The 23,500-nt window shown below is 41.6% G+C and overlaps 3 protein-coding genes across 10 annotated transcripts; 1 reads left to right on the top strand and 2 right to left on the bottom strand.

Annotated features, from left to right (window-relative positions):
• Positions 1-36: 36 nt before the first annotated feature.
• Positions 37-11,765, bottom strand: SDHD (succinate dehydrogenase complex subunit D). 2 transcript variants are annotated; one of them, XM_044257824.1, is made up of 4 exons: positions 11,644-11,755; positions 7,391-7,507; positions 5,807-5,951; positions 37-1,002 (listed from the first exon to the last, which is right to left on the bottom strand). In XM_044257824.1, exons 1-4 carry the CDS (start codon positions 11,693-11,695, stop codon positions 837-839), a joined length of 480 nt encoding a protein of 159 aa, XP_044113759.1. In that variant the 5' UTR covers positions 11,696-11,755; the 3' UTR covers positions 37-836. The 2 variants fall into 2 exon arrangements, with proteins under 2 accessions (XP_044113759.1, XP_044113760.1); XM_044257825.1 differs by lacking the exon at positions 5,807-5,951 and having other exon boundaries at positions 914-1,002; positions 11,644-11,765.
• A 90-nt stretch (positions 11,766-11,855) lies between these two features.
• Positions 11,856-14,039, top strand: TIMM8B (translocase of inner mitochondrial membrane 8 homolog B). The gene is made up of 2 exons (XM_044257823.1): positions 11,856-11,981; positions 13,651-14,039. The coding sequence occupies exons 1-2, from the start codon at positions 11,898-11,900 to the stop codon at positions 13,816-13,818; spliced, it is 252 nt and encodes an 83-aa protein (XP_044113758.1). The 5' UTR covers positions 11,856-11,897; the 3' UTR covers positions 13,819-14,039.
• Positions 14,040-14,648: 609 nt separating this feature from the next.
• Positions 14,649-23,496, bottom strand: NKAPD1 (NKAP domain containing 1). Of its 7 annotated transcripts, none has more exons than XM_044257817.1 (7): positions 23,378-23,496; positions 22,800-22,928; positions 22,101-22,177; positions 20,969-21,069; positions 18,858-19,007; positions 17,514-17,567; positions 14,649-16,654 (listed from the first exon to the last, which is right to left on the bottom strand). In XM_044257817.1, exons 3-7 carry the CDS (start codon positions 22,167-22,169, stop codon positions 16,147-16,149), a joined length of 882 nt encoding a protein of 293 aa, XP_044113752.1. In that variant the 5' UTR covers positions 22,170-22,177; positions 22,800-22,928; positions 23,378-23,496; the 3' UTR covers positions 14,649-16,146. The 7 variants fall into 7 exon arrangements, with proteins under 7 accessions (XP_044113752.1, XP_044113753.1, XP_044113755.1 ...); XM_044257818.1 differs by having other exon boundaries at positions 22,800-22,915; XM_044257820.1 differs by having other exon boundaries at positions 22,800-22,829.
• Positions 23,497-23,500: the final 4 nt, after the last annotated feature.

The following is a 23,500-nucleotide window of genomic DNA, read 5'->3' as shown; positions in this document are numbered from 1 at the left end:
AAAACTAGGGACAGTTAATACAGAAAAGAGAATACATTTTTATTATATAGAATTTTATTTAAAAAAAAAAAACTTTATTCTCATAGAATACATTTTCACATTAAAGATTCCTACAATGGGAAAATAACAATTTATTACTTACAGTTTTATTTTTGTAGACAGATTATTTTAGGACAAGTAAAATAAACACATTTGAGGATTAATTCTTGGTTTAGAATCTACATTACTTTGATACATCTATGAGGGGACCTCTTCCCTACATGGAACTTCTCTATACAGAAGCTCTGTAGGCTCTTCTTTCCAGGATTTAGAAATTAATAATATAAAATATCAGTATTTCCTAATTTTAAAGTTTCCCTTGGACACGTAACCATCAATAACTGGTATTGACTGAACAGAGAGGGAGATTTTCAAACTAATTTTCTGCAAAGTCTTTACTTACGAATTAACAGGCTTTCCCTTTCTCCATCATTCCAGGACAAAAGACAAGTTTGATCAGGTATTTATAGTAATAAAGCTGAATTCCCTTTAAGAATTTGATATGCTAACAGGCAAAAGCTCATACATAATGGTTAGTTATGCTATGAGTTTTGTGAGAAGCTGGAAGACAACCCCACAAACTCAGAACAAGAAACCCAGTCTCCAAATTTCTTGAATACAATTCCTCTTGAACCTTTTCATCAAAGACTAATTTCTAAAAATAACCAGGTGATTAGAAGAGGTTTGTCTCACCAATGGACTTATCTGTTATTTCCTCCTTATCGTGAGCTGAATGGCATGACAGAGCAGAGGCAAAGAGGTGTACAATCAATTCTCAAGGTATTAAGTCAAAAAGGTCAGAGCTTCCACAGCATGGCAACAGCTTTGCAGATGCCCACGTCATGATAGTTGAAATAACAAAGCCCAGCAAAGGTTAGAGCCGAGAGTGCCAAAACGCCTGCCTTGACAGCTTTCTGCAAAGCATCCCCTTGAACGTAGTCAGTAACCACTTGTCCAAGGCCCCTAAAAAAAAAACAAAAAACAGTGCAAAAGAAAAATCACAAGTCAGAAGACTATATGGCTAACCTGACTGCAAAAAACTGTCAGGTTCGACAAACAACTCATGGTAATAGGAATCATAAAGCAAAATGAAGGAACCAAGAGTCTCCTAATAATACAATAAAGACATCTCTATTCTTTAGATTTAATTTTCCAGAGTTATTTGTATCAAAGATAGCAGTTAATTACCATTCTACTTACAAAATCTTGGGGCTTGGGGTTTTTTGTTTGTTGTTTGTTTGTTTGTTAACTAAAACAAACGCTCAAGGGGCACCTGGGTGGCAGCATGGGACTCCTGAGTTCAGGCGCATGAGTCTGAGTCCCAGATTGGGTACAGAGATTACTAAAAAAAATAAATAAACTTTAAAACACATGCTCTACAGAGTCTTTTATTAATTCAAAAAAAATTTATGAAGCAGATATTGTGTATGAAAACCTGTTATAGATGTTGAAAGAACAGCAAAGACAGCATCCCTGCCTTTATGGAACAGATTCTAGTGAAGGAAGGGGAAAAAAGGTTATGTTTTAAGTAGGGAGTAATCTAAGTAAGTAGTGACCTTATTTTATTATTAATAATATCTTTATTGAGATGTAATTCACACACCATGGAATTAACCCTTTTAAGTAATCTCTAAAGCCAGTGTGGGGCTCACAATCACAACCCTGAGATCAGGAGTCACACACTCCTCTGACGGAGCCAGTTGCCTGCAATTAACCCTTTCAAAGTGGCTTTTAGTAGAAGCATGAAATTGCACATCATCATCACTATTTAGTTCTAGAACATTTCACCACTCCAAAAAGAAACCCCCTATCCATTAGTCCCTTACTCAACTAGTTTTCTGTCTCTACAGACTTGCCTACTCTACATTTTAGAGAAATCATACAACATGTGCCCTTTTGTGTCAAGTTTCTTTCATTTCACATCTTCAAGGTTCACCCATGCTGTGGCAGGAATCAGTACTTCAACCTTTTGTGTGGCCAAATAATATTCCTTTGTAAGAATATGCTGTATTTTCTTAAACTATTCATCAGCTGACAGACATTTGGATTGTTTCTACTTTTCAGTTATTATAACTATTCATCAGGAGATAGACATCTGGATTGTTTTCACTTTCTGGCTATTATAAACACTATGAATATTACTATGCAAATTCTCGTGTGAAGACATGTATGTTCAACGCTGAGGGGTATACACCTAAAAGTGGAATCACTGAGTCGTAAGTACCTCTAACTTTTTGTTAGAACTGCCTAATTTTTCCAAAGTGGCTATAACTTCTTACATTCCCACAAGAGACAAAATAGGACTCCAACTTCTCAATATCCTCGAAACATGTGTTATTGTCCCTATTTTTGATGACAGCCATCCTAGTGAGTGTGAAGTAGTATCTCATTTTGGTTTGGGTTTGGGTTTTTTTTGTTTGTTTCAGGGAGGGAGGGCGAGAGACTCTCAAGTAGGTTCCATGCCCAGCGCAGAGCCAGACTCAGGGCTGAACCCCACAACCCCAAGATCATAACCTGAGCCCAAATCAAGAGTTGGATGTTTAACCAAATGAGCCATCTAGGCACCCACTGATTTGCATTTCTAGAATAACAAATGACGTGGTGCATTTTTTCATGTGCTTATGAGCCATTTGTAAATCTTTGGATAAATGTAATTTTACCTTTAAAAAGGTCATTGGCTATAGTATGGTAAATGGACAGTGCAGGAAGAAGGGGGGGTGCAAAAACAGAAACAGAAAACCACTCAAGAGGCAAATAAAGTGCCTTGGCAAGTACTGGCTTAACCTAGGTTGGTGAGAGGGGAGATGGTGTGAAGCGACAACTGAGGCAAGCTATGTTTTTAAGAGAGAGCTAACAGAGCTGATGGACTAGATGTGAGATAAGACAAAAAGAAGTATCTAGACTAACTCTTGAGGATTTTTGGCTTGAGCAACTAGATTTTATTGAGTTAGGGAAGAACAAGAAAGGAGGTGGCTTTCAGGAAAAATCAAGTGAGATATGGGGGAAAGACTGATTCTGGGCCATGTTAAATTTGGGAGGACGATCAGACACCCAAGTGGACTGTGTTAGTTACACAAAAGGAAATACAGGTCTGTAGATCAGGGAAAGAGGTCAGGTATGAGCTCACCTCTGGAAATTAAGGGAAATTAAGAAAGCGAGACTGAGCCCAGGCAGAGCTTTATTATTCAGAGGTCAGACAAGAGGAGGAGCAGGCATCAAGGACTGAGAAGGTACAGCTAGTGGGGCGAGGAAAGCGGCATCGCGGAAGTCAAATGGAAATTATTTAAGGAAGGAATGATCAATTAAGCTGAATGCTGCTAAGAGTTCAATTAAAAGGAGGACGGAGGACAGCTGGATTTGGAAAAATAAAGGTTTTTGGGGGGACTTTGGTAAGAATGACTTCAGTTATGTAGTTGGGAGGAAAGTCCAATTAATGTGGGTTGAGAGAGACTGGATGCTGAGGAATTATAGAAAATTACAGACAACTTTTTCAAGTCATGATGTGTGTGTGTGTATGTGTGTGACAGAGAGAGAGAGAGGGAGGGAAGAAGGGAGAGAGAAAAAAGGGAGAATTAGTAAAGTAAGTGGAGGAGTATAAAATAAATGAAAAATAACAATACATTACTTTAAAATGACCTCTTATTCTGACTTTTCATTGATTTAGATGGCTCTCCTGCCAAGAACTACGTATTAAAGAAATCTCACTATACTTGTGATCTACATATGCAACAGGAATCCTTTACTTTGAAAGGTCTACGTGGTTAAAGGGTAATTCTCCAAGCCACCCTAGAACAGTAGGTAAGCAAAAGCCCCTTGAACACTAGCTATAAAATCATTCTGACAAGTCACTTAACCTCCCTGGGATTCAGTTTCCACACCTGTAAAGTACAGGGTTGGTTAAGACATTCCCATGTCCTTTCAGCTCTAGCAATACAAAAATGCTTCCCTCACCCACAATATCATAACGTCCTTGTCAGGCGAACGTGATAACCACTACACTACGGCAACTCCGCTTCATAACGTCCTTGTAAAACAACATAAAATGAATCACTGAAAGAACAACTGTTACTCACAAACTTTTCAGAAGGTTCATTAACTTAGAAAATCTAACAAACTACACTGGATAAAATAAACAGAAACTAGAAATTCATTCATTCGGGGCACCTGGGTGGCTCAGTGGGTTAAGCCTCTGCCTTCGGCTCAGGTCATGATCTCAGGGTCCTGGGCCTGAGCCCCGCATCGGGCTCTCTGCTCAGCGGTGAGTCTGCTTCCTCCTCCCTCTGCCTGCCTCTCTGCCTACTTGTGATCTCTCTCTCTCTCTCTGTCAAATAAATAAATAAAATCTTTTCTTAAATAAATAAATAAATAAAAATTAAAGATTCATTCATTCAATAAATATTTACTTAGTGCTATGTGTCAGGTATTGCTCTAGGGACTAATGACACATGAGCAAACAAAAAGTCAAAAATCTCTTCTTTGAGAAAGGGCAAGACTGCACTGTAGTATCTAAGGACAAGTGGGTGATAAAACTACAATGAAATGCAAAGAAGTGATTAGTATAAAAATCAGGATAATGGTTCCTGGTAGGAGGACGCTGAGCAGTTATGACTGAGGCAGAACACAAGGAAGAAGCTTCTGCAGTTCTACTTCTTGACCTGGGCAGTGCTATCCTTGTAATAATTCATTAAGCCATGGATTTCAGTCTCGGGCTTCTTTGTATCTGTGCTTTCATTCTAACGAGGGGAGACGGGGCACCTGGGTGGCTCAGTGGGTTAAGCCTCTGCCTTTGGCTCAGGGTCCTGGCATCGAGTCCCGCATCTGGCTCTCCGCTCAGCTGGGAGCGTGTTTCCTCCTCTCCCTCTCCCTCTCTCTTATTCATTGCCTCTCTACCTACTTGTGATCTCTGTCTGCCAAATAAATAAATAAATAAATAAGTAAATATCTAACAAGGGGAGACAAGGAGTATAGAGAACAATAAATACATTATATAGTATATCAGAAGGTAATAAGCAATACTGAGAAAAATAAAATCGGGGAGAGAGATAAGGAATGCTGGGAAGAACACCGCCATTGAAATAAGTGGTTACAAAAGGCTTCATTGAGAAGGTGACATTTCAGATGTGAAGGAAATGAGGAATAAGCCAAGCGTGTAATTAGAAAAAGAGGGTGTTGGCCAGAAGCAAGAGTAAAAGTAAAGTTCTGAGGCCTGGCATGTCTAAGAATAATCAAAGCCTGTGAAAATGTGGAAGAGAGTAGCTGGAGAATGAGGGAAGAAACAGGCCAAATTATGTTGGGTCTGTAGACCACTTTAAGAATTTTTAGTTTGAGGGAGCTTAAGAGACTACAAAATATTTTGAGGAGGATGTTTGACCTGACTTAATACTTTAACAGGATCCCTGGGGCTGAGGAGGACCAGTTAGGGGACTACTATGGGAACCAAAGATGACGACCAGGTTTGGGGCAAGAACAGTTAGAACAATGGAAATGCCATTAACTCAAATGAGCCCCAGTGCTGGAGGAGGAGATCTGGGGGAGAGCAAGAACTCAGTTTTATAACACGTTATATTCAAAACGCCTATTAGCCATGGAAGTGAAGACACTGAATAGGAAGGTGGACACATAAATTGGGCATATAAATACCTTACATGTGTTTTAAAGTTATCTACAGGTCTGAGTATCTCAACTCCTTCATATGCAGTAATGAGACAAGCTCACAGCTAATAACTGAGCAGACAACATTGGACACTGAAGGAACTGCTGTACTTGCCAGTGACTGTGGAGAGTGAGGGCCGCAGCCAGGGAGTAGTCCATCGCAGAGCCAGGATTCAAATAAGCAGCTGGAATTAGGCCCAGGAGCAAAACACTGACAACCCTCTCACCAGTCCAGTGGAGAGATGCAGCCTTAGAACCAGCTGGGGAAAGGAGGAACCAGACTCGTAAGAGTTGAACCAGAGAATCACACATCTCTCATATTCAGTATTTGCTACAAAATAACCCAGCTGACAGGACAGCAAAGAGCATGCATATAAGACTTAGCTCTGAGCATAAAGAGAGTAAGATAAAGAAGATACTTAAGATGCTACATCCCTTCTTTGAAATTCCTTAACACAGGGTGCCTTGGTGCCTACACAGACTGATTAGAAGACTGACCCACTTTGTCGACAGGCTAAAAGATACTTCTGCAAAGTACCTTTGCAGAATCACCAATCTCTAACTTTAGTACAATGAACAGATACCTTATGAATACATGTTAATACCACCTGAGAAATTCCTTTACAAAATTACTTGTATTTATACCTCTAATCTTTAGAATTAGAAGTAAGATAATAATAAAAATCCTTCGAAAGCAAAATTAAGCCAGCCAATTCGAAAAGTTCTAATACAAACTTTTAGGATTATGATCCTCCTTCTGTCCCATTACTTACAAAGAGCCCAAAACAAATATGGAACACAAGAACTTCTTTTAAATAAGTGAAAAACAAAATGGGCATTAAACATTTCTTGGGGAGCCTCTATCCTTTTTTGGTTACAGACCCCTTTGGGACTCCAATGGAAGGATGGAGATATTCTCCAGAAAAATGCACATGGACACACACAGTAAAAACTGTGTTTACAACTTCTGGGGCTTTCCTTCAGTACACATAACCCAAAGTAATTTACTCCACTCTGCTAAATTTAACTGAACTTAGCAAAGGAATGGAGAAAGAAACAAAATCTTTTCAAAGATAAAAAATTCTAAAAAGCAGAAAAACTATGCTTGCCTAATTTCTCACAACTTAGATGCAACTAAATATAAGTTGTTGACTCAAGCATCAAGAGAAGTCTTTATCTCTGCAAAATACAGATCTTTCCAGAGTTTAAAACTGGAAATTAAGAGTTAACTCATTATTCACCTACAGATTTGCTAAAATTCTGACCCCCAAAAATGCTATGTAATTTTAATATTGACCTAAATAAAAATAAGCCAGTCAATTACAGCTACAAATATGTATGACTTTTTAAATTATCTACTATTCCAAAATATTTGGAATATTGGGTCCTCTCCATCAGCTAAAAAAGTAAGATTGCCTATATTGTACAGACTCTTCCTACAGAGGTACTTTCTTTAAAAAAAAAAAAAAATTGAAATTTTAATAGACTTAGATCAGACGGTTCTCTATGAGTATAAATGGCATCATTCAACCAGGCTGGTATTGTCTAATAAAGGTGCAGGCTAGGGAGGTCTTCATCTGACAGAGATGGACATAAGAGTTCTGTTCCACAGATAGGAAATCCTGCCAAAGGCATAAAAATTTGCCCAGATGAAGAGGGCGAGAGCCCAAAAAGCAACAGCAATGAAAAAAAAACATACAATAGTGGTTGGGTGACAGGTGAATATGCTGTGTTCTACACCATCCTGGGGCAGGCTGGTCCTGAAGAAATGCTGAGACCTGAGCAGGTCTGACCACAGGGATTCGGACAAACAGAGCTGAGGAAAGAGACATTAGGGAGGTCATAAACACTTCTCCTTTAACAGGACTTTTTTTTTTTTTTTAATTTAACATATAATGTATTATTACCGCCAGGGGTACAGGTCTGTGAACCGTTAGGCTTACACAATTCACAGCACTCACCATAGCACATACATACCCTCCCCAATGTCCATAACCCAACCACCCTCTCCCAACCCCCTCCCCCCAGCAACCCTCAGTTTGTTTTGTGAGATCAAGAGTCTCTTATGGTTTGTCTCCCTCCAGATCCCATCTTGTTTCATTTTTTCCTTCCCTACCCCCCAAACCCCCAACTTTGCCTCTCAAATTCCTCGTATCAGGGAGATAATCATATTGATAATTGACTTTCTCTGATTGACATAGTTAGCTCAGCATAATAACCTCTAGTTCCATCCACATTGCTACAAATGGCAAAACTTCTTTTGATGGCTGCATTATATATACTGTAATATATATATATATATATATATATATATACACACACACACACACACACACACACACACATATATCTCACATCTTCTTTATCCATTCATCTTATCAGGCCTTTCTAATAACCATAAGCAAACTACTAGAGTCCAAATAGGAGATGACATCTCATGTGCAAAATGAAGATAGTCTCTCCCTAGGGTGCTATGAGGTCACACTAAGTTGCCCCCTAAAGATTAAAAAATCAATGAACCACTTAAGTAAAAGGACTACACTTTTACTAATTTTATAAAGTATATTAAAGGGCGCCCGGGTGGCTCAGTGGGTTGAAGCCCCTTCCTTTGTCTCAGGTCATGATCCCGGGGTCCTGGGATCGAGCCCACATCAGGTTCTTTGCTCAGCAGGGAGCCTGCTTCCCTTCCTCTCTCTGCCTGCCTCCCTGCCTACTTGTGACCTCTGTCTGTCAAATAAATAAATAAAAATCTATTTATTTTTTTTAAAAGATTTTATTTATTTCTTTGACAGGCAGAGATCACAAGTAGGCAGAGAGGCAGGCAGAGAGAGAGGAAGAAGCAGGCTCCCTGCTGAGCAGAGAGCCCGATGTGGGGCTTGATCCCAGGACCCCGGGATCAGGACCTGAGCCGAAGGCAGCGGCTTTAACCCACTGAGCCACCCAGGCGCCCCAATAAAAATCTATTTAAAAAGAAAGTATAGGGCGCCTGGGTGGCTCAGTCGGTTAGGCCGCTGCCTTCGGCTCAGGTCATGATCTCAGGGTCCTGAGATCGAGTCCCACATCGGACTCTCTGCTCAGCAGGGGGCCTGCTTCCCTTCCTCTCTCTCTGCCTGCCTCTGTCTACTTGTGTTCTCTGTCAAATAAATAAATAAAATCTTTAAAAAAAATTTTTAAAAAATCAAAATAAAGTATACTATAGCTCCTTCCTCTTTTCATGTGTTCATCTATTCATCCAACGAACATTCACTACATGTTAGAGTATGCTCTAGACTGGAGCAGGAGATAAAAAGACAGACTTTGTCCTCAAGAAATTCAGTCTAGTTTGGGAAGAACATCTTCCATTTCAAGATCAGTTTCTCGACATGTACTTTTTTGGGGGAGTGGGGAGGGCAGAGGGAGGAGAGAAAGAATCTTAAACAGGTTTCATACCCAGCACAAGCCCAACATGGGGCTGGATCTCATATCCCTGAGATCATGACTCAAGCCAAAATCAAGAGTTGGACACTTAGATGACTGTGCCACTCGGACACCCCTCTTGAACTCATCCTTTTCCGTCCCCCTTTAGATTCTATCTCTTGGTTAAAAAACAGTCCTAAGTTCACACAACTTCACCACTTACTAGCTGTGAGGTGATGAGCAATTAAGTTAAACAGGCTCTCTAAGCCTCAATGTCCTCATCTGCAAGATGAAAATAGTAGCACTTACTTCATAATACTTTGTTGAAAATTAAAATACTTGGGGTGCCTGGGTGGCTCAATGGGTTAAGCCTCTGCCTTCAGCTCAGGTTATGATCTCAGAGTCCTGGGATTGAGCCCCACATTGGGCTCTCTGCTCAGTACGGAGCCTGCTTCCTCCTTTCTCTCTGCCTACTTGTGATATCTCTCTCTGTCCAATAAATATATAAAATCTTTTAAAAAAAAAAAAAAAGAAAGAAAGAAAAAGAAAATTAAAATACTCAAGGTGCTCACCATAATTCCCAAAATGTCTTAAATACTCAATAGAAGGTAACTTCTCTCCTGTGTCTTTCACCTCTCCTTCCTTCCTGTCGGCCATTTCCCACTCACTGATGTAATTTATGTGACCCTTCCCTTGACCCTGTGTCCTCTAACGCCATGCACTCTTCCCCTGCTCCCTTTCTTCTCTTTCCAACTATGCTTCTTTAAAGTGTTGTCTAAATTACCTCCATTTCCTCACTTCCCTATCATTCTTCAACTCTGAAACTCATTTTATCTGCACTACAACTGCTTTGTTAAGTTGCCAATGGTCTCCGTGTGGTCACATCCAACAATTACCGTTCAGTCTTCATGTTATTGGGCCTTTCCTCTCTTCTTTTCTGATGAACTCCCTTCTAGTCCCCTTTTTGATCCTGACATCCTATATGAGTCTCCTCCTGCATCCACTTTTACATGTTTTCCCAACGTTCTATCATCTGCCCACTGCTCTCCTCACGTCCTAAGCCCATCCTTGGCCATTATGACCACCCAGCTTCTACTACCTGTAAGCCGATGACGCCTCATTCTGTATCTGCAGCCCTTCTATGTCTCCAGTGTTTCAGAAGTTTAAGTGCCTGCTGGACCTCTCTCCTGAGATACTCTATATGGTCCTCACACTGACCAAGCCAAAAACTAAAACCATCCTTCAACTCACTCTTTCCAGCAAACCTGTCTTCCATTTGTATGTTCCCCACTTTATTTAATGACATCCCAGCTACTCTTTACCTAAAAATCTGTAAGTCATATAAAACCACCCCACACGCCCAACTGTCAATCACCAGCTCACATTGATATATCTCCCTAACATTTCTTGAGACAGTCTGCTCTTTTTTGTACCAATTCCCAAGGTCAGGACCTCACAGTCTGCACTACTACAACAATGTCCTATCTCATCTTCACTATCTTCACAATGTCCTATCTCATCTGCACTACTACAACAATGTCCTATCTCATCTTCCTGACTTGTGTCTTAGCCCACTGCCATCTCCTATGATGGCCATGTACCACAGTGTTACCCAAGGGGCCAATTGAAACTATGTCAAATCTTTCAATGGTGCCCTTTACATCAGGTAAACCCATACTCCTTACCAAGGAAAGTTCTTCCTTGATTTGATTCCAGTTCACCTTTCCGGATTCAGCTCTCATTCCTCACCTTGAGCTTCATGCTCTAATCATATCTAGTTTCTCTCCTACCTGGCAGTTCCTACTGCCATCATCACTTTTGCTCATCCCAGTAGTTCCCTCACCCCTGTGGCCTTCCTTAACCCCAAGACACACATTACCTCCTCCAGGAACCAAAACAGGGCAATTCTTTAAAAACAGAGAGCTAAGTATGTTCCTCCTCTGGAGTGGCATAGCAATACATGTGCAGCGCAAGACTTTTTGCTTTATGTTCGATTATGATTACCTGTGTTTCCCTATAAAAAGGAAAACTCTTCGAGGGCAAGAACTATTATACAAACATGTATCCCATTCCTACCACGGTGCCTGGTTTAACACAAATGTCCAGTTCAATGATTACTGAAATGATTTCCAAAACCCCCTCTCCACCAACTCCAGGGTAAATGGGCAAGGCCAGGCACTGAGGCTCAGAGCCTAACCCCACCCCGATGCGGGGTGGGCGCATTCTAAGGACAGTGAATGGGGAAAAATCAAAAACAGAACAAAAAAAGAACTCTTACGAACAGCCTCAGCAGAACTGTAACTTCCAGGAGCTATTTTTCAGATTACCCTATCCCCGTGTCGGCCCGGAGCGGAGCAGATACGTGCTCGGGAGGACATCTGGGCGCGGAGACACGGCGGTTATCGCTGTGGTGTAGAGCCGGGCCAGATCCGCCAACCGGACGGTGGTGGGATTCCCTGCTCAAAAGGCCCCACCACCCCGCAAACAAATCCTCGCCGCACTCCCTTCCCCGGCTGAAGGTTGCCCTAAGAACCTGCCGCTGCCAGGACGCCTCACCTCGCCCTCCTTGGGCACCGCACAGGACACCAAGCCTCCAGAGACTCGCCATCGCTCTCAAGCCTCAAGGTCACCCAGCAACCCGGAAGCAGTCCCTCGACAAGTTCCCACCCCGCTACGACTCAGGAAAACAAGGAGAAGGAAAATGCTGGGTGAACCGGAAGTCGGGCGCCGACGCGCGCCCACCGCACATGCGCGCACACGCCGCACATGCGCGCACACGCTCGTCGGAGGGCCGCGGCTGGAGGCGGACGATGGCGGAGCTGGGTGAGGCGGACGAAGCCGAGTTGCAGCGCCTGGTGGCGGCGGAACAACAGAAGGCGCAGTTCACTGCCCAGGTGCGGGGTCAAGGACCAGGGGGAATGGACAGGAGGGTGAGGTACAAGTTGAGTTTTCAGACTTTTTACTCAGCCGGTGAAGTGACAGCCGCTAGGAAAAGACTAGCAGAACTCTGCGACCTCACCACGGGTGGACTGCCCTGCGCTCGCTCCTGCCGCGCCGGGTTCTTCACGAATAGGCTCTAGCCTCTGGGGACCAGTCGTGCTCGGGCGCCCGCTGGGCACACCCAGCGTGGGGAAAGAGAAAACGTAAAGCAGAGAAGAAAGGTTCGGGCGAGGCAAGGGCACCGGAGCCTGGTTTGGCGGCGAGCGCTCTGGGCTTGGCCTTCGTAAGATCTGGGTTCTGATCCTGCCTCGCCCTTTACAGGCCGCGTGTGGGTTTTGGTTCTGCAGTCATCTGCTGCCTCGCTGGACTGTAGAGGTCACATGCGATCATGTATTTGAAAACGACAAAGCATTGGAACGTTCATGGAGATGGGTGGGCTCTGAAGTAGTTTGGACTGTGGGTTAGAACAAGTGTATGGGAGCCGTTTCGGCATGGTTCGAAACCCGGTGTGGACCCTGACTAGCCGCAGCACCACTAGCAGCGTGGCTAGTTGCTTCACCACGCCTCAGATGGAGTACCGGCTGACTGCTTAGCACTCAGTCTCAAAAGGAAGCCCTCAGTAAATGGTCCCCACCCCCCCCACACACGCCTTGTGAGGAGGCGGGGGCGATGTTTGCGCACCATTAAGTAGCAAAAACGGTTTCTGTACCTCTGTGTGCCTTTTTATGGAGAGTGGATCCATGACCGTCAGTGGATTCACGAATGTGTCCATGACCCCAAAAAACTTGAGAACTTAAGAGCTAGTCTTTAAGGCATAGGTTTGGGATGACAGGAGAGCAGTGGTTTGGGGAAAATTAATTGGTACCATACTTTCCCGCTTACACTGGTGCAACTTGGAAATATAAAAGAAGATACTAACCCTGCCTGAAAATCTGCAGTCTGATTAAGGACTTAACACAATCAGAAAAAATAGACAATGGCCTCCAAGGAGGTTAAAAACTAGAAGTATTTTGAAGAATGGGAAAATTCTTTAGGGTAGGGCCTTCCAGGAATACTAAGTCACATTGAGTATGCTGTGCGTGTACTTAACGGAAGCTTAACAGGTTGGTGGTTAAATAACGGGCTACCCTGAGTAGGTAAAAGAGGAATTGTGCATGAAGAACGGGGGGACTTGATGGAAAGTTATTTTTAATTACTAAAGAGGAGAAAAACAAACGGAGAGGATTAAGGATTACTACAGTGTAAGAACAAGGGTCTGGGCCATACTGATGACAAATTAGGAAGTGAGGAAGAGGAGAGCCCAGGATTTGTTGATTTAAAGAATGAGGTGAGGGGCGCCTAATTGGCTCAGTGGGTTAAACCTCTGCCTTCGGCTCAGGTCATGATCTCGGGGTCCTGGGTCCGAGTCCCACATTGGTTCTCTGCTCCGCAGGGAGCCTGCTTCCTCCTCTCTCTCTCTGCCTGCCTCTCTGTCTACTTGTGATCTCTATCTATCAAATAAATAAATAAAACCCTAAAAAAAAAAAATTAGGTGAAAGAAAATGAGAAAAACAGGAAGGAAATAAAGTTGGCAGTTAGACCTATATGCAGACAGCAATGATTACTAATTTTCTTTCCTCTTAGGTACATCACTTCATGGAGCTATGCTGGGATAAATGTGTGGAGAAGCCAGGGAATCGCCTAGACTCTCGCACTGAAAATTGTCTCTCTAGCTGTGTGGACCGCTTCATTGACACTACTCTTGCCATCACCAGTCGGTTTGCCCAAATTGTACAGAAAGGAGGGCAGTAGGCCGTCCCCTGGGAGACTGATCTTAGAAGCAAAGGACTTGTTAAGCAGATTGAAGGGCCAGTGGGGGAAGATCGTCAGCCTGTTGTCAAGTGAACTTAAGGCTGTTACCAAGCCTATTGGTGCTAAAAAGTAACAGATCAAATGTTCAAAAAGTGAAATTTATTTGGAATTCAGAAATTCCATGTTTTATCACAATTACTCAATAAATGTGAATTCTCCAACTTTTTTTTTTCTTAATCCCATTTTAGGATTTAATATAGAGATCTCTGATTGGCAGGAACACTAGAAATATGTTCCAAGACCAGTAGTGCAAATGAGAGATCTTGGGTTTTGAAGGGCCATCCTAAGCCATATTTAAGGGGGCTAGAAGAAGCATCAAAGACAGCCCAAGGTATAGAAGTGAAATTGGGATTGAGAAAGGTGAAGAACAGAAAACAGGTTTATTGCTTATACATGACCAAGAAAAAGTAAACACAGCAAAAAACAAAACAGGCAAGATGTGTATTCTTGGGAAAGAAATAGGCCTGCTAGTATGGGAAGAAGGGAAGGTCAAGACTGAAGTAGAATCAACAACCTGGAGATGCCTTGTTCCAGTGGCCCATCTTCCTGAGTCTGTGCTAGAATCAGTACTTTTATGGCACAGAAACAATGCTTAAAAAAAATTAAAAAAAAAAAAAAAGTGCTGAAAACTCCTTCCAACAAAGATTTCACCTATTCCAGGAACAAAGTAATTTGTCTTTAGGTTAAGAGGTAGTAATTACAGACTGTTTTCCCTCCTGGGGCCCCTACTAATCCCAAAGATAAAAATATACACCATGGAACATTGACAATTGAGTACCAAGGTATTAATATTTCAAGTAAATATCCCCAAAGGTAGCACCTGCATATAATCAAGGGATAGGGAACCTCTAGCCAATCATGTATTTTATGACCAAACATTTTATTAGACATCTGTTCTGTAAAGAGAACAAATTTAGTAGTTAGAACTGTAAAATATTACCACCTCATGGAATGTTGTTAGTTATATTCTATTGCTGGTGTCTTACACTGTCATGCTACCATGAAGTATTTCTGTATTATACATGGGGAAAGTAAGGCCAGGGAGGTTAACTTACCTTTTCCAGACCTCATAACTAATTAGAGGCAGAACCAAGACCAAAATTCTAAGTTTTCAAGCTTTCTACTCAGCTCATGAAATGACAACCAGGAAAAGCAGTATGTCACTTGATATTCTGTCATAATGAAGAAATTCACTTGTGTTCTGCCAGCCTTTTTTCAGTGCTATTTTGGTTTCTTAAGAATTAACAGTAGGGATCACAGTATATAGCAAAGGGAAATAATATGGTCTCTGCTTGGTGCTTTAATTGGAAGGCAGACTGGGAAGAAGTGGGTACATCCCTGAGAAGCCTGTTTTATTTTGGAACTGATTCAACCTAGTTTCAGGGAAAATCTAAAGTTCATTAATAGATTTAGAAATTAACAAGGAAGATAATATTTAAACGGCAGTTGCTACCCTGAATCCTGTTCAGAGCACCACTAGATAGCATGACTAATTCCCAATTTTATCCCATTTGGTTGAGGACTCACCCAAAACAACTGAAGAATTAATTTTGAACACAAGTCCATTTAGGCAATATACCGCAATGGAAATAGAAAACCATCTACTAAACCAATAACCATGTTTAGGGGTATACTGAATGTAGCCACAGACCCTGTCCAGCAGGGAAATTTGATGGAAAACCCTAGTCTCATAACAGCTGCCTAGGGATTTAATAATCATAAAGGAAAAATGTTTTGCTCTTATACTCATTTTCTCATTAAATAAAAGACCACATCTATGAGGCCAAAATACAGAAAGATCAAAGCACCAAGGCTGAAGACAATAAAAGTTGTGGCACCTGCTATATAAACAGAGAACACGATGTTCCAACATTCTACACAGCACCAATTCCAATCCACTTCTTGATCCCAGCCCTTGCTTTCCCCAAATTCAGCATCCCAACTGGTGTACCCAGGTAGTTATTGGGATTCAGCTTTCTGGGTCCTTTAATTTGCTGTATGTGCACTCTACCCTAAATGTGATTAATTGCAAAAAATAATCTCTTCAAGAAAACTTCATAATAAAATACCAGATTCCCTATTAACAATCAGAGGATCAAGTTTAACAGGCCAAAACAGAAGACAAGAAGTCTGTCAGAACGTAGATAGATGGCACAGGATAGCTCTGACATCAGGGTCCTTGTGCTGGGCAAGAGAGTCACTGGCAAAACCCAAGGTGACAGAGCTGTAAGTAACCAGTCAGATGGGAAATGGATTAGCTCTCCTCATTTAGTCATCCTCTGAACTCTCTGCAGACCGTTCATCTGTAGCCACTTTCCAATTTGTGCGTTTGTTTGTCCTCTCCTGTATTTCGTTGTTAACTATAGGGATATGGACTTCTTTCTCTCTCCTTTTTCTTTTGGTTTTCTTAGTGTCTCTTTCCTCACCTTCCTCAGAACTGCTGGATGCAGAATCATCCGACTGGGAAGTGTCACTTTCTGCATCCAAGAATAAAGCAGATTTTTTGAGGGACTTTTTCCTGGATTTTTTCTTGCGCTTATGCGGTTGTTTCCTTTTCCTGGTACTAGAAGCCCCAGTTTCTTCCGAGAACTCGCTTGAGGAATCTGCTGTTATATCTGTGGCTTCTTTTTTGCTTTTCTTCTGTTTTTTGTGTGACTTTTTTTTCTGCTTTTTTTTGTGAGATTTCTTTGACTTCTTGTGTTTGTGAGACTCGTGGGTAGATGGTTTTCCTTGGGGAGATGTTTTTTTTCCATTGGTGATATCTTGCTGATCACTACTAATAAAAAAGAGAAACTGCTTTACTATAGAAAATAAAAAGTGTATTTATATTTTAGTATTCTGCATTCTAGACAGAAAGTTGGGGTTAGGGGCACCTGAGTGGTTTAGTCGGTTAAGCATCTGCCTTCAGCTCAGGTCATGAGCTGGGACCTGAGTGGGACTGAGCCACACATCAGGCTCCCGCTCAGCAGGAAGTCAGCTTCTACCTCTGCCCCTCCCCCTGCTCATGCTCGCTCTCAAATACATAAACAAATCTTAAGAAAAAAAGTTGGGGTTAACATCTGAATTTTAACTAAAAGCTCTGACATAGGGTTACTATGAGACTTTTAATCACTCTCAGAGTTTTGTTTCCTCATCTTGTTTTCTTAAAATGAAGACAAGAATTCTACTCTGCCAAACTGAGTTACTACACGGAAAACTATTAAAAACCTAAATGCTGGGGCGCCTGGGTGGCTCAGTGGGTTAAGCCGCTGCCTTCGGCTCAGGTCATGGTCTCAGGGTTCTGGGATCGAGTCCCGCATCAGGCTCTCAGCGGGGAGCCTGCTTCCCTCTCTCTCTCTCTCTCTGACTGCCTCTCTCTCCGTCTACTTGTGATATCTCTCTCTGTCAAATAAATAAATTAAAGTAAAAACAAAAAAAAAAACCTAAATGCTATATATAAATGCAGAACATCGATTAGGAAAAGGCAAAATACCCGTTATCTCCCAAATAAACTGCCTCTTGTGTTTCTAGTTACATTTTAATGGCAAATGTTATCTCCTTTGTAAAATTAGGAACCCAATTTATAGTTGAGACTTGAAATTAATCTTATAGCTTCTAGCTTTTTTTTTTTTTTCCAGTAAGCCTATTTGTCTTACCTGTCTGTTTCAAATTCTTCAGGGTATAACTCTTTATAACCACTGTGACCCCATCTGTAAGATGACATATTTCATTACATGTATTACTAAAGCAATGCATATATTTTTGAAAATTTAAAGAAAATTAGACTTAGTGCGTGCAGACACAGACATGCACACAGAGCAAAGAAAATAAAGATAAGGCAGAGCCAACCCCACCTTCAAGCTCAGTAACTTACTTGGCTACATTTTCTGTACTGCATGTTATCATTTCAGACACAAAGCATTCTTTTGTCCACTTGTAATAGACTTGCCATTTTTAAGAAACACTAAGGAACTCTTCTACTCTGCTCTTTACCTGTGAAGTACTTCTCCAAAAATAACTTGTTATAATGCTGTCTACAATGGGATTTTTTTACATAGCAATTTTATTGAGGTATAATTCTGATACCATGAAATTCACCATTTTAAACTGTACAATTAAGTTGCTTTCAGTACACAGAGTTGTGCAACCATCACCACTATCTAATTTCAGAACATTTTCATCACCCAAAAAGGAACTCCATCCCTTAGCAGTCACTCTCCATTCCTCCCTCTCCTGTAGCCCATGGCAACCACGAATCTAATTTCTGTCTCTATGGATTTGCTTATTCTGGACATATCATATAAATAGAATCGTAATAAGTGGTGCTTTGTGTCTGGCTTTTTTCACCTATTTCCAAGGCTCACCCATGTGGCAGCACTTATCAGTACTTTATTCCTTTCTCCTCAAATAACATTCCATTAGTAGCCCCCCCACACTCCCTTATCTGCAGTTTTGCTTTCTGGAAGCAGATCACACTCCTCCATCCACACTGTCAGAGGTCAGGAGTAGCCTAATGCTACACCAAAATGCCTACCTCATTCACCTCACTTCATCTCATCACGTAGGCATTTTATCATCTCACATCCTCACAAGAGTACAGTAGAAATAAAATATTTGAGATAGGACATTCACATAGATTTTATTTTGTTTTATAAAAAATCTATTTTTAGTTAATGTTACTCTCTTAGTGTTCCCAATTTAGAAATCAAACTTTATTATAGTTTATGTTGGTACAGAAAAAAAAAACAGTATTCATTACTATTCACAAATTTAGGCAACCACTGGGGGTCCTGGAATGTATCCCCCATGGATAAGGAGCGACTACCACATTTTGTTTATCCATTCATCAGTTGATAGACACTTGGACTTCTACTTTCTGGCCATTATGATAATTATGTTATGAACATTTATGTGCAAGTTTTTGTATAGATAATTAATTTTTAAAAGTATACATTCTCAGACCAAATAGTATTAATGACCACATGAATTTTGTCACAAACCTGTCTGGCATATTAGCTTCATAATCATACAACTTCTTATTCCAGGATTTAGCCTTCAGAAAATCATCTTCCAGTGCCCCAGAAATTTCATTCTTTGGCCTCCAATAGTCTCTTTGACTTTCTTCATCAAAACCATCACTACGCATCCGGCTATAAGGAAAAACAGAAGAACTTTTATATTTAGAAGCAATCTGTGAGGTTCCTTTATGGATGTCATGCACAAAACCCACTGAACAAGCTAAGAGGAAAACAAAATCACTGATTCAGTGTTAAAAAAAAAAAAAATGTAAAAAACCATGATCTGTTCCTTGCTGTAAGTCCGTATAGCTGTCCAGTGAAAATCTGACCATCACCACCCATCCTACTGCAGAATAAAGACAAAATAACTTATGGACTGTGGCATGCTACAGCTCACTTACTAATTCTCAAGTAGGAGGACACAGAAAGAGGGAAGTAGAGCATAATCACAGGTGGGGACATTTCAAACTACCCTAGAAATATATTCCCTTCCTTAAAAACCAGCAACTTGCTATAGTGAGGTCATAGTAATAGTAGGAGCAAGGCCTAACCCATGAGTAGGCTAGGGTAGAAAAATAGTTGAGAACAACCCTGTGCTTACAAGGTCCGCTAACAAGTCACTAAGCACGCTAATCAGTTACCAAAAATGTTTAAGGGCCTCCTACGTGCTGGACACCATTCTAGCTGCAGGGGATGAGATAATCAGAATCCTTGCCTCTTAAGAGATTATGTTTTAAAGATTTATTAGACCATAACAGATATCAATAATTCACTCTAAAAACAACATTTTGGGGATACCTGGGCGGCTTAGTCATTAAGTGTCTGTCTTTGGCTCAAGTCATGATCTCAGGGTCCTGGGATCAAGCCCCGAATTGGGCTCCCTGCTCAGCGGGAAGCCTGCTTCTCCCTTTCCCACTCCCCAGTTTGTGTTCCCTCCCTTGCTGTCTCTCTCTGTCTCTATCAAATAAATACATAAAATCTTTAAAAATAAATAAATTAAAATTAAATAAAAACAATATTTTGTCCCTGAAAATGTGGCTTGGAATTGAACAACCAATAGAAGACAAATTATTATCTGCACTAACTTTACATCTAAATCCTCAAAGGACCATCTTCAGCAAGAAAACGACTACAAAGATATTTATTGTTATACTGAGACTCTGCCTTCTTTACCTCGGATACCCTGAATACTTTCTTGTCTAAAGCCCTTCACATATACAGTCAACCGCACTCCAAAGCCTGAGTACTACACAGGCACATTCACTCACTCTACATATCTATTAACTGCTCCCCTGGGTGACTTTAGAAATCAGCATTATTACTACAGTTATTTCTCATACACACAGCTCTACACTAACAGGCATATGAAGCCCGAGAAATCTTCTCAATACTCAGATATTCCTATACCTCCACAAACAAGACAATTAAGCCTGCATTATCCTGCATATTCACACTGAATTATTAAAAAGGTACTCTAAAAGCTGTGTGACTTGGTGAACACAGGAAATAGAAGGGGTAAAGAAAAGCCTGAGAATCAAAGACTAATAGGGGAAAGGAGTAAATGATAGCTAAGTGACCATAAGACGGCAACAGAGAATCTTAAAAGCCACCAGACAAGGTCAGAATACACAGAATCCTTAACTTTTAAAGTTATTCAAGGTAGAATTTTTAAATTCCCCATTGCAAATAAATGCTAAGAGTTAAACCATATGTATCATAGCCATTACCTTTATGCTTAGGTCTAGATTTATGAAAGAAGATTTAAAGATTCACAGAACTGAACTCATCTATCATTAGCATTCTAAAATGCTTTCGAATGAAACTTGATGGTTCTGAACAGGATCTGAATTATTTTGGTGTTTTTTTTTTTTTTTAAAGATTTTATTTATTTATTTGACAGACAGAGATCACAAGTAGGCAGTGAGGCAGGCAGAGAGAAAGGAGGAAGCAGGCTCCCCGCTGAACAGAGAGCCCGATGCGGGACTCGATCCCAGAATCCTGGGATCATGACCTGAGCCGAAGGCAGAGGCCTTAACCCACTGAGCAACCCAGGCGCCCCTGAATTATTTTGGTTCTTAGAGCTCCAACTTCACCTTGAACTACTGGGTAACATTTTCCTTTTGGTCCCCCGGTAAGCATCTTCCATCTGTTTCTCCAGTTCTCTTATCTTCCACATATCTGATTCCTCCTGAATCTAGATTTTTTAAAAGAAAAAATATATAATTACTAAAAAAACAGTATTTTATATCCAAAAAAGTAACTGACAATACACTCTGCATTAATTATTATATTACAGAATGGGTTATAATCAGGAAGGAATCTGGGGAACAAATTCAGGATTCTTTAGAGTAGCTCAACAATGCAACCCACTGAACCTCAAGTATATAGAATTCTGCAGCAACAGGAGAACTTTTTAACCCTGCAGAGACTCACTTATCACCTTATTAACTTTGCAACTATGCTGCAATTATCAAATGATAACCCTTTATGTTTAGTCACCAAATCCTTTGGATTTTATCTCCGAAATTCCTCATCTTCATCCCTACTGTCACTGTTCTCACATGAACTCCTCATCATCTCTCACCTGGAGCACTGCAACTGCCTGAATGGTGTCTCTACTGTTTCATTCCATCTGCTCTCTCCTCCCCTACCCAGCGAACAAATCATCTTTCTACAATACAAATATAATCTTGTCACAACCTGCTTAAAAACATTTGATAGCTTCTCTACTATTTAGAGGAAAAGTCTAATCTCCAAGCATCACAATCCAATTCTAATTTACCACCTGAGCCTCACCTTCTCTCACTACCCAACCCCCCACACAACATTCCCTCCTTTCCAGACACACACACTTTCTTGCCACACCCCAAGTGCTTCATGCTCTTCTTTGTTGCTATATGAGTACATGACGTTCTGTCTAGAATGATCTTTTACACCTGGTAAATTTGAACATGTTCATCAAGAACTAGTTTAAATATAGCAGCTCAAACACCCCTCATTCTGTGAATCCTTTCCTAATTTCCCAAGGCCAATTTCACTGATGGTTTCAATTTCAATTTCCTCAGGGCATGGAAGCACCTTATATATGTCTCTATGATAGGACTTACCAAATTGATTGTAATTATCTGTTTTGTTCATCTTTGTATCTCCAAACTACCAAAATCATGCATGGCACACTGTATGACTCCAATGAATGTTGAGGAATAACTAGATTGTTCCTCTCACCTTATTGTGAGCATCTGTATGCCGGATGACATTCCTCAGGAGGACTTTTCCCAATGGAACACGGGACATTCTTCAATCTGAGGTGAATCAATAAATAACATTTAATAACAATAATTTCCTTTCTTACCTTATCTTTTATTACAGTGTTACAAAGAAGCATGAGGTAAAGGAAAGATCACTGAACAAGAAGTCAGAGGTCCTGAGGGGTAGTTTTCCCTTCACCATTAAAAGAGGGAAACGCCTGGTTACCCTAATGTGCAGATGAATGCACAGTGACATGGTGGGCATCCAAATTCTTTCAAACTGCACAGAATTAAGTGCCTTCAAGAGCACCCTTTTATTTAATCCTCAAAACAACCCCCATGTTTTATATGAGACAAGTATCTTCATTTCTGTTTTGTAGATGAAATTCCCTTAAGCCATAACTTGCCCCAGACCAGACAGCCCAAGGCAAACAAGATCCGGATTAGGGATCAACTTTTGAACCTCAAAATTGGTTTGTGATGGAGCAAATACCTAGATCTGACAATGTCAGGACCATAAATGTCAACATTTGACATCAAATGCAGAGACGCCCTCAATATCTCCATTTAGGGGAATTCTTTCTATTTTGTACAGAAGCCTCCAAAAAACAGATGACAAGGATATTCAGTGTGTAGCTAGCAGCTGTTTTGTGCAACCACCCCACCGCTCACTCACCCCTCGATCCTGAGGAAATCAGGCATCTTGCTAGTGTGAGACGAGGAACCACTCCATTACAAGATCTCCTCCGACCCAGGAAGCCAAGGAGTCAGGGCTCAAAGGCAGCTCTGCAGCTTCACCCGAGTCCTTCATGAAAATGCAGCCTTCCCACCGGTTATTCTGCCCTCACCCGTGGCCCAGGCCACGGCTGCCTTTCCCCCAGCCCGCACCGACAGGAAGATCTCTTTTCGGACCGAGGCCCGAGGCTGTGCCAGCGCGGAATCCGGACGGCCGGCTTAAGGGGGGCATGCCCCCGTTCACGCTCCTCTGGGACGGACCCCGGGGTTGGGCTTCGCTCTCTCGAAAGGATGGGGACGGTCCGGACGGGTACAACCTTCGACTGGGCCCAAGAGACACCCAGAGTGCCCGAAAGGGGAGTGGGGGTGGGGGGGTGGGGTTGAGGCTTCCAAGTGGAAGACGGAGAAAACACCCCAGTCTCTGTCACCGGGATCCCTGCCCCCCAGCGGCCACAGAGCTCCCGGTAACCTTCCCTCCAAACGCCCTCCCCATACAAACACACACAAACACACCCATACCGTGCGCCGCAGCTTCGCGTGGCGGGGATTTGGGGGGAGGAATCGGCCTGGGAGACAAGGGAGCGGGCTTCCCTTTCAGGCCGGAAGTCGTACTCCGGGGAAACTCTTCCCACCCACAGGCCC

Source organism: Neovison vison, chromosome 7 (genome assembly GCF_020171115.1).
Source record: "Neovison vison isolate M4711 chromosome 7, ASM_NN_V1, whole genome shotgun sequence".
Lineage (NCBI taxonomy): Eukaryota > Metazoa > Chordata > Mammalia > Carnivora > Mustelidae > Neogale > Neogale vison.
The sequence above is the reverse complement of the archived record's forward strand: the minus strand, read 5'-3'. Positions and strand labels throughout refer to the sequence as shown.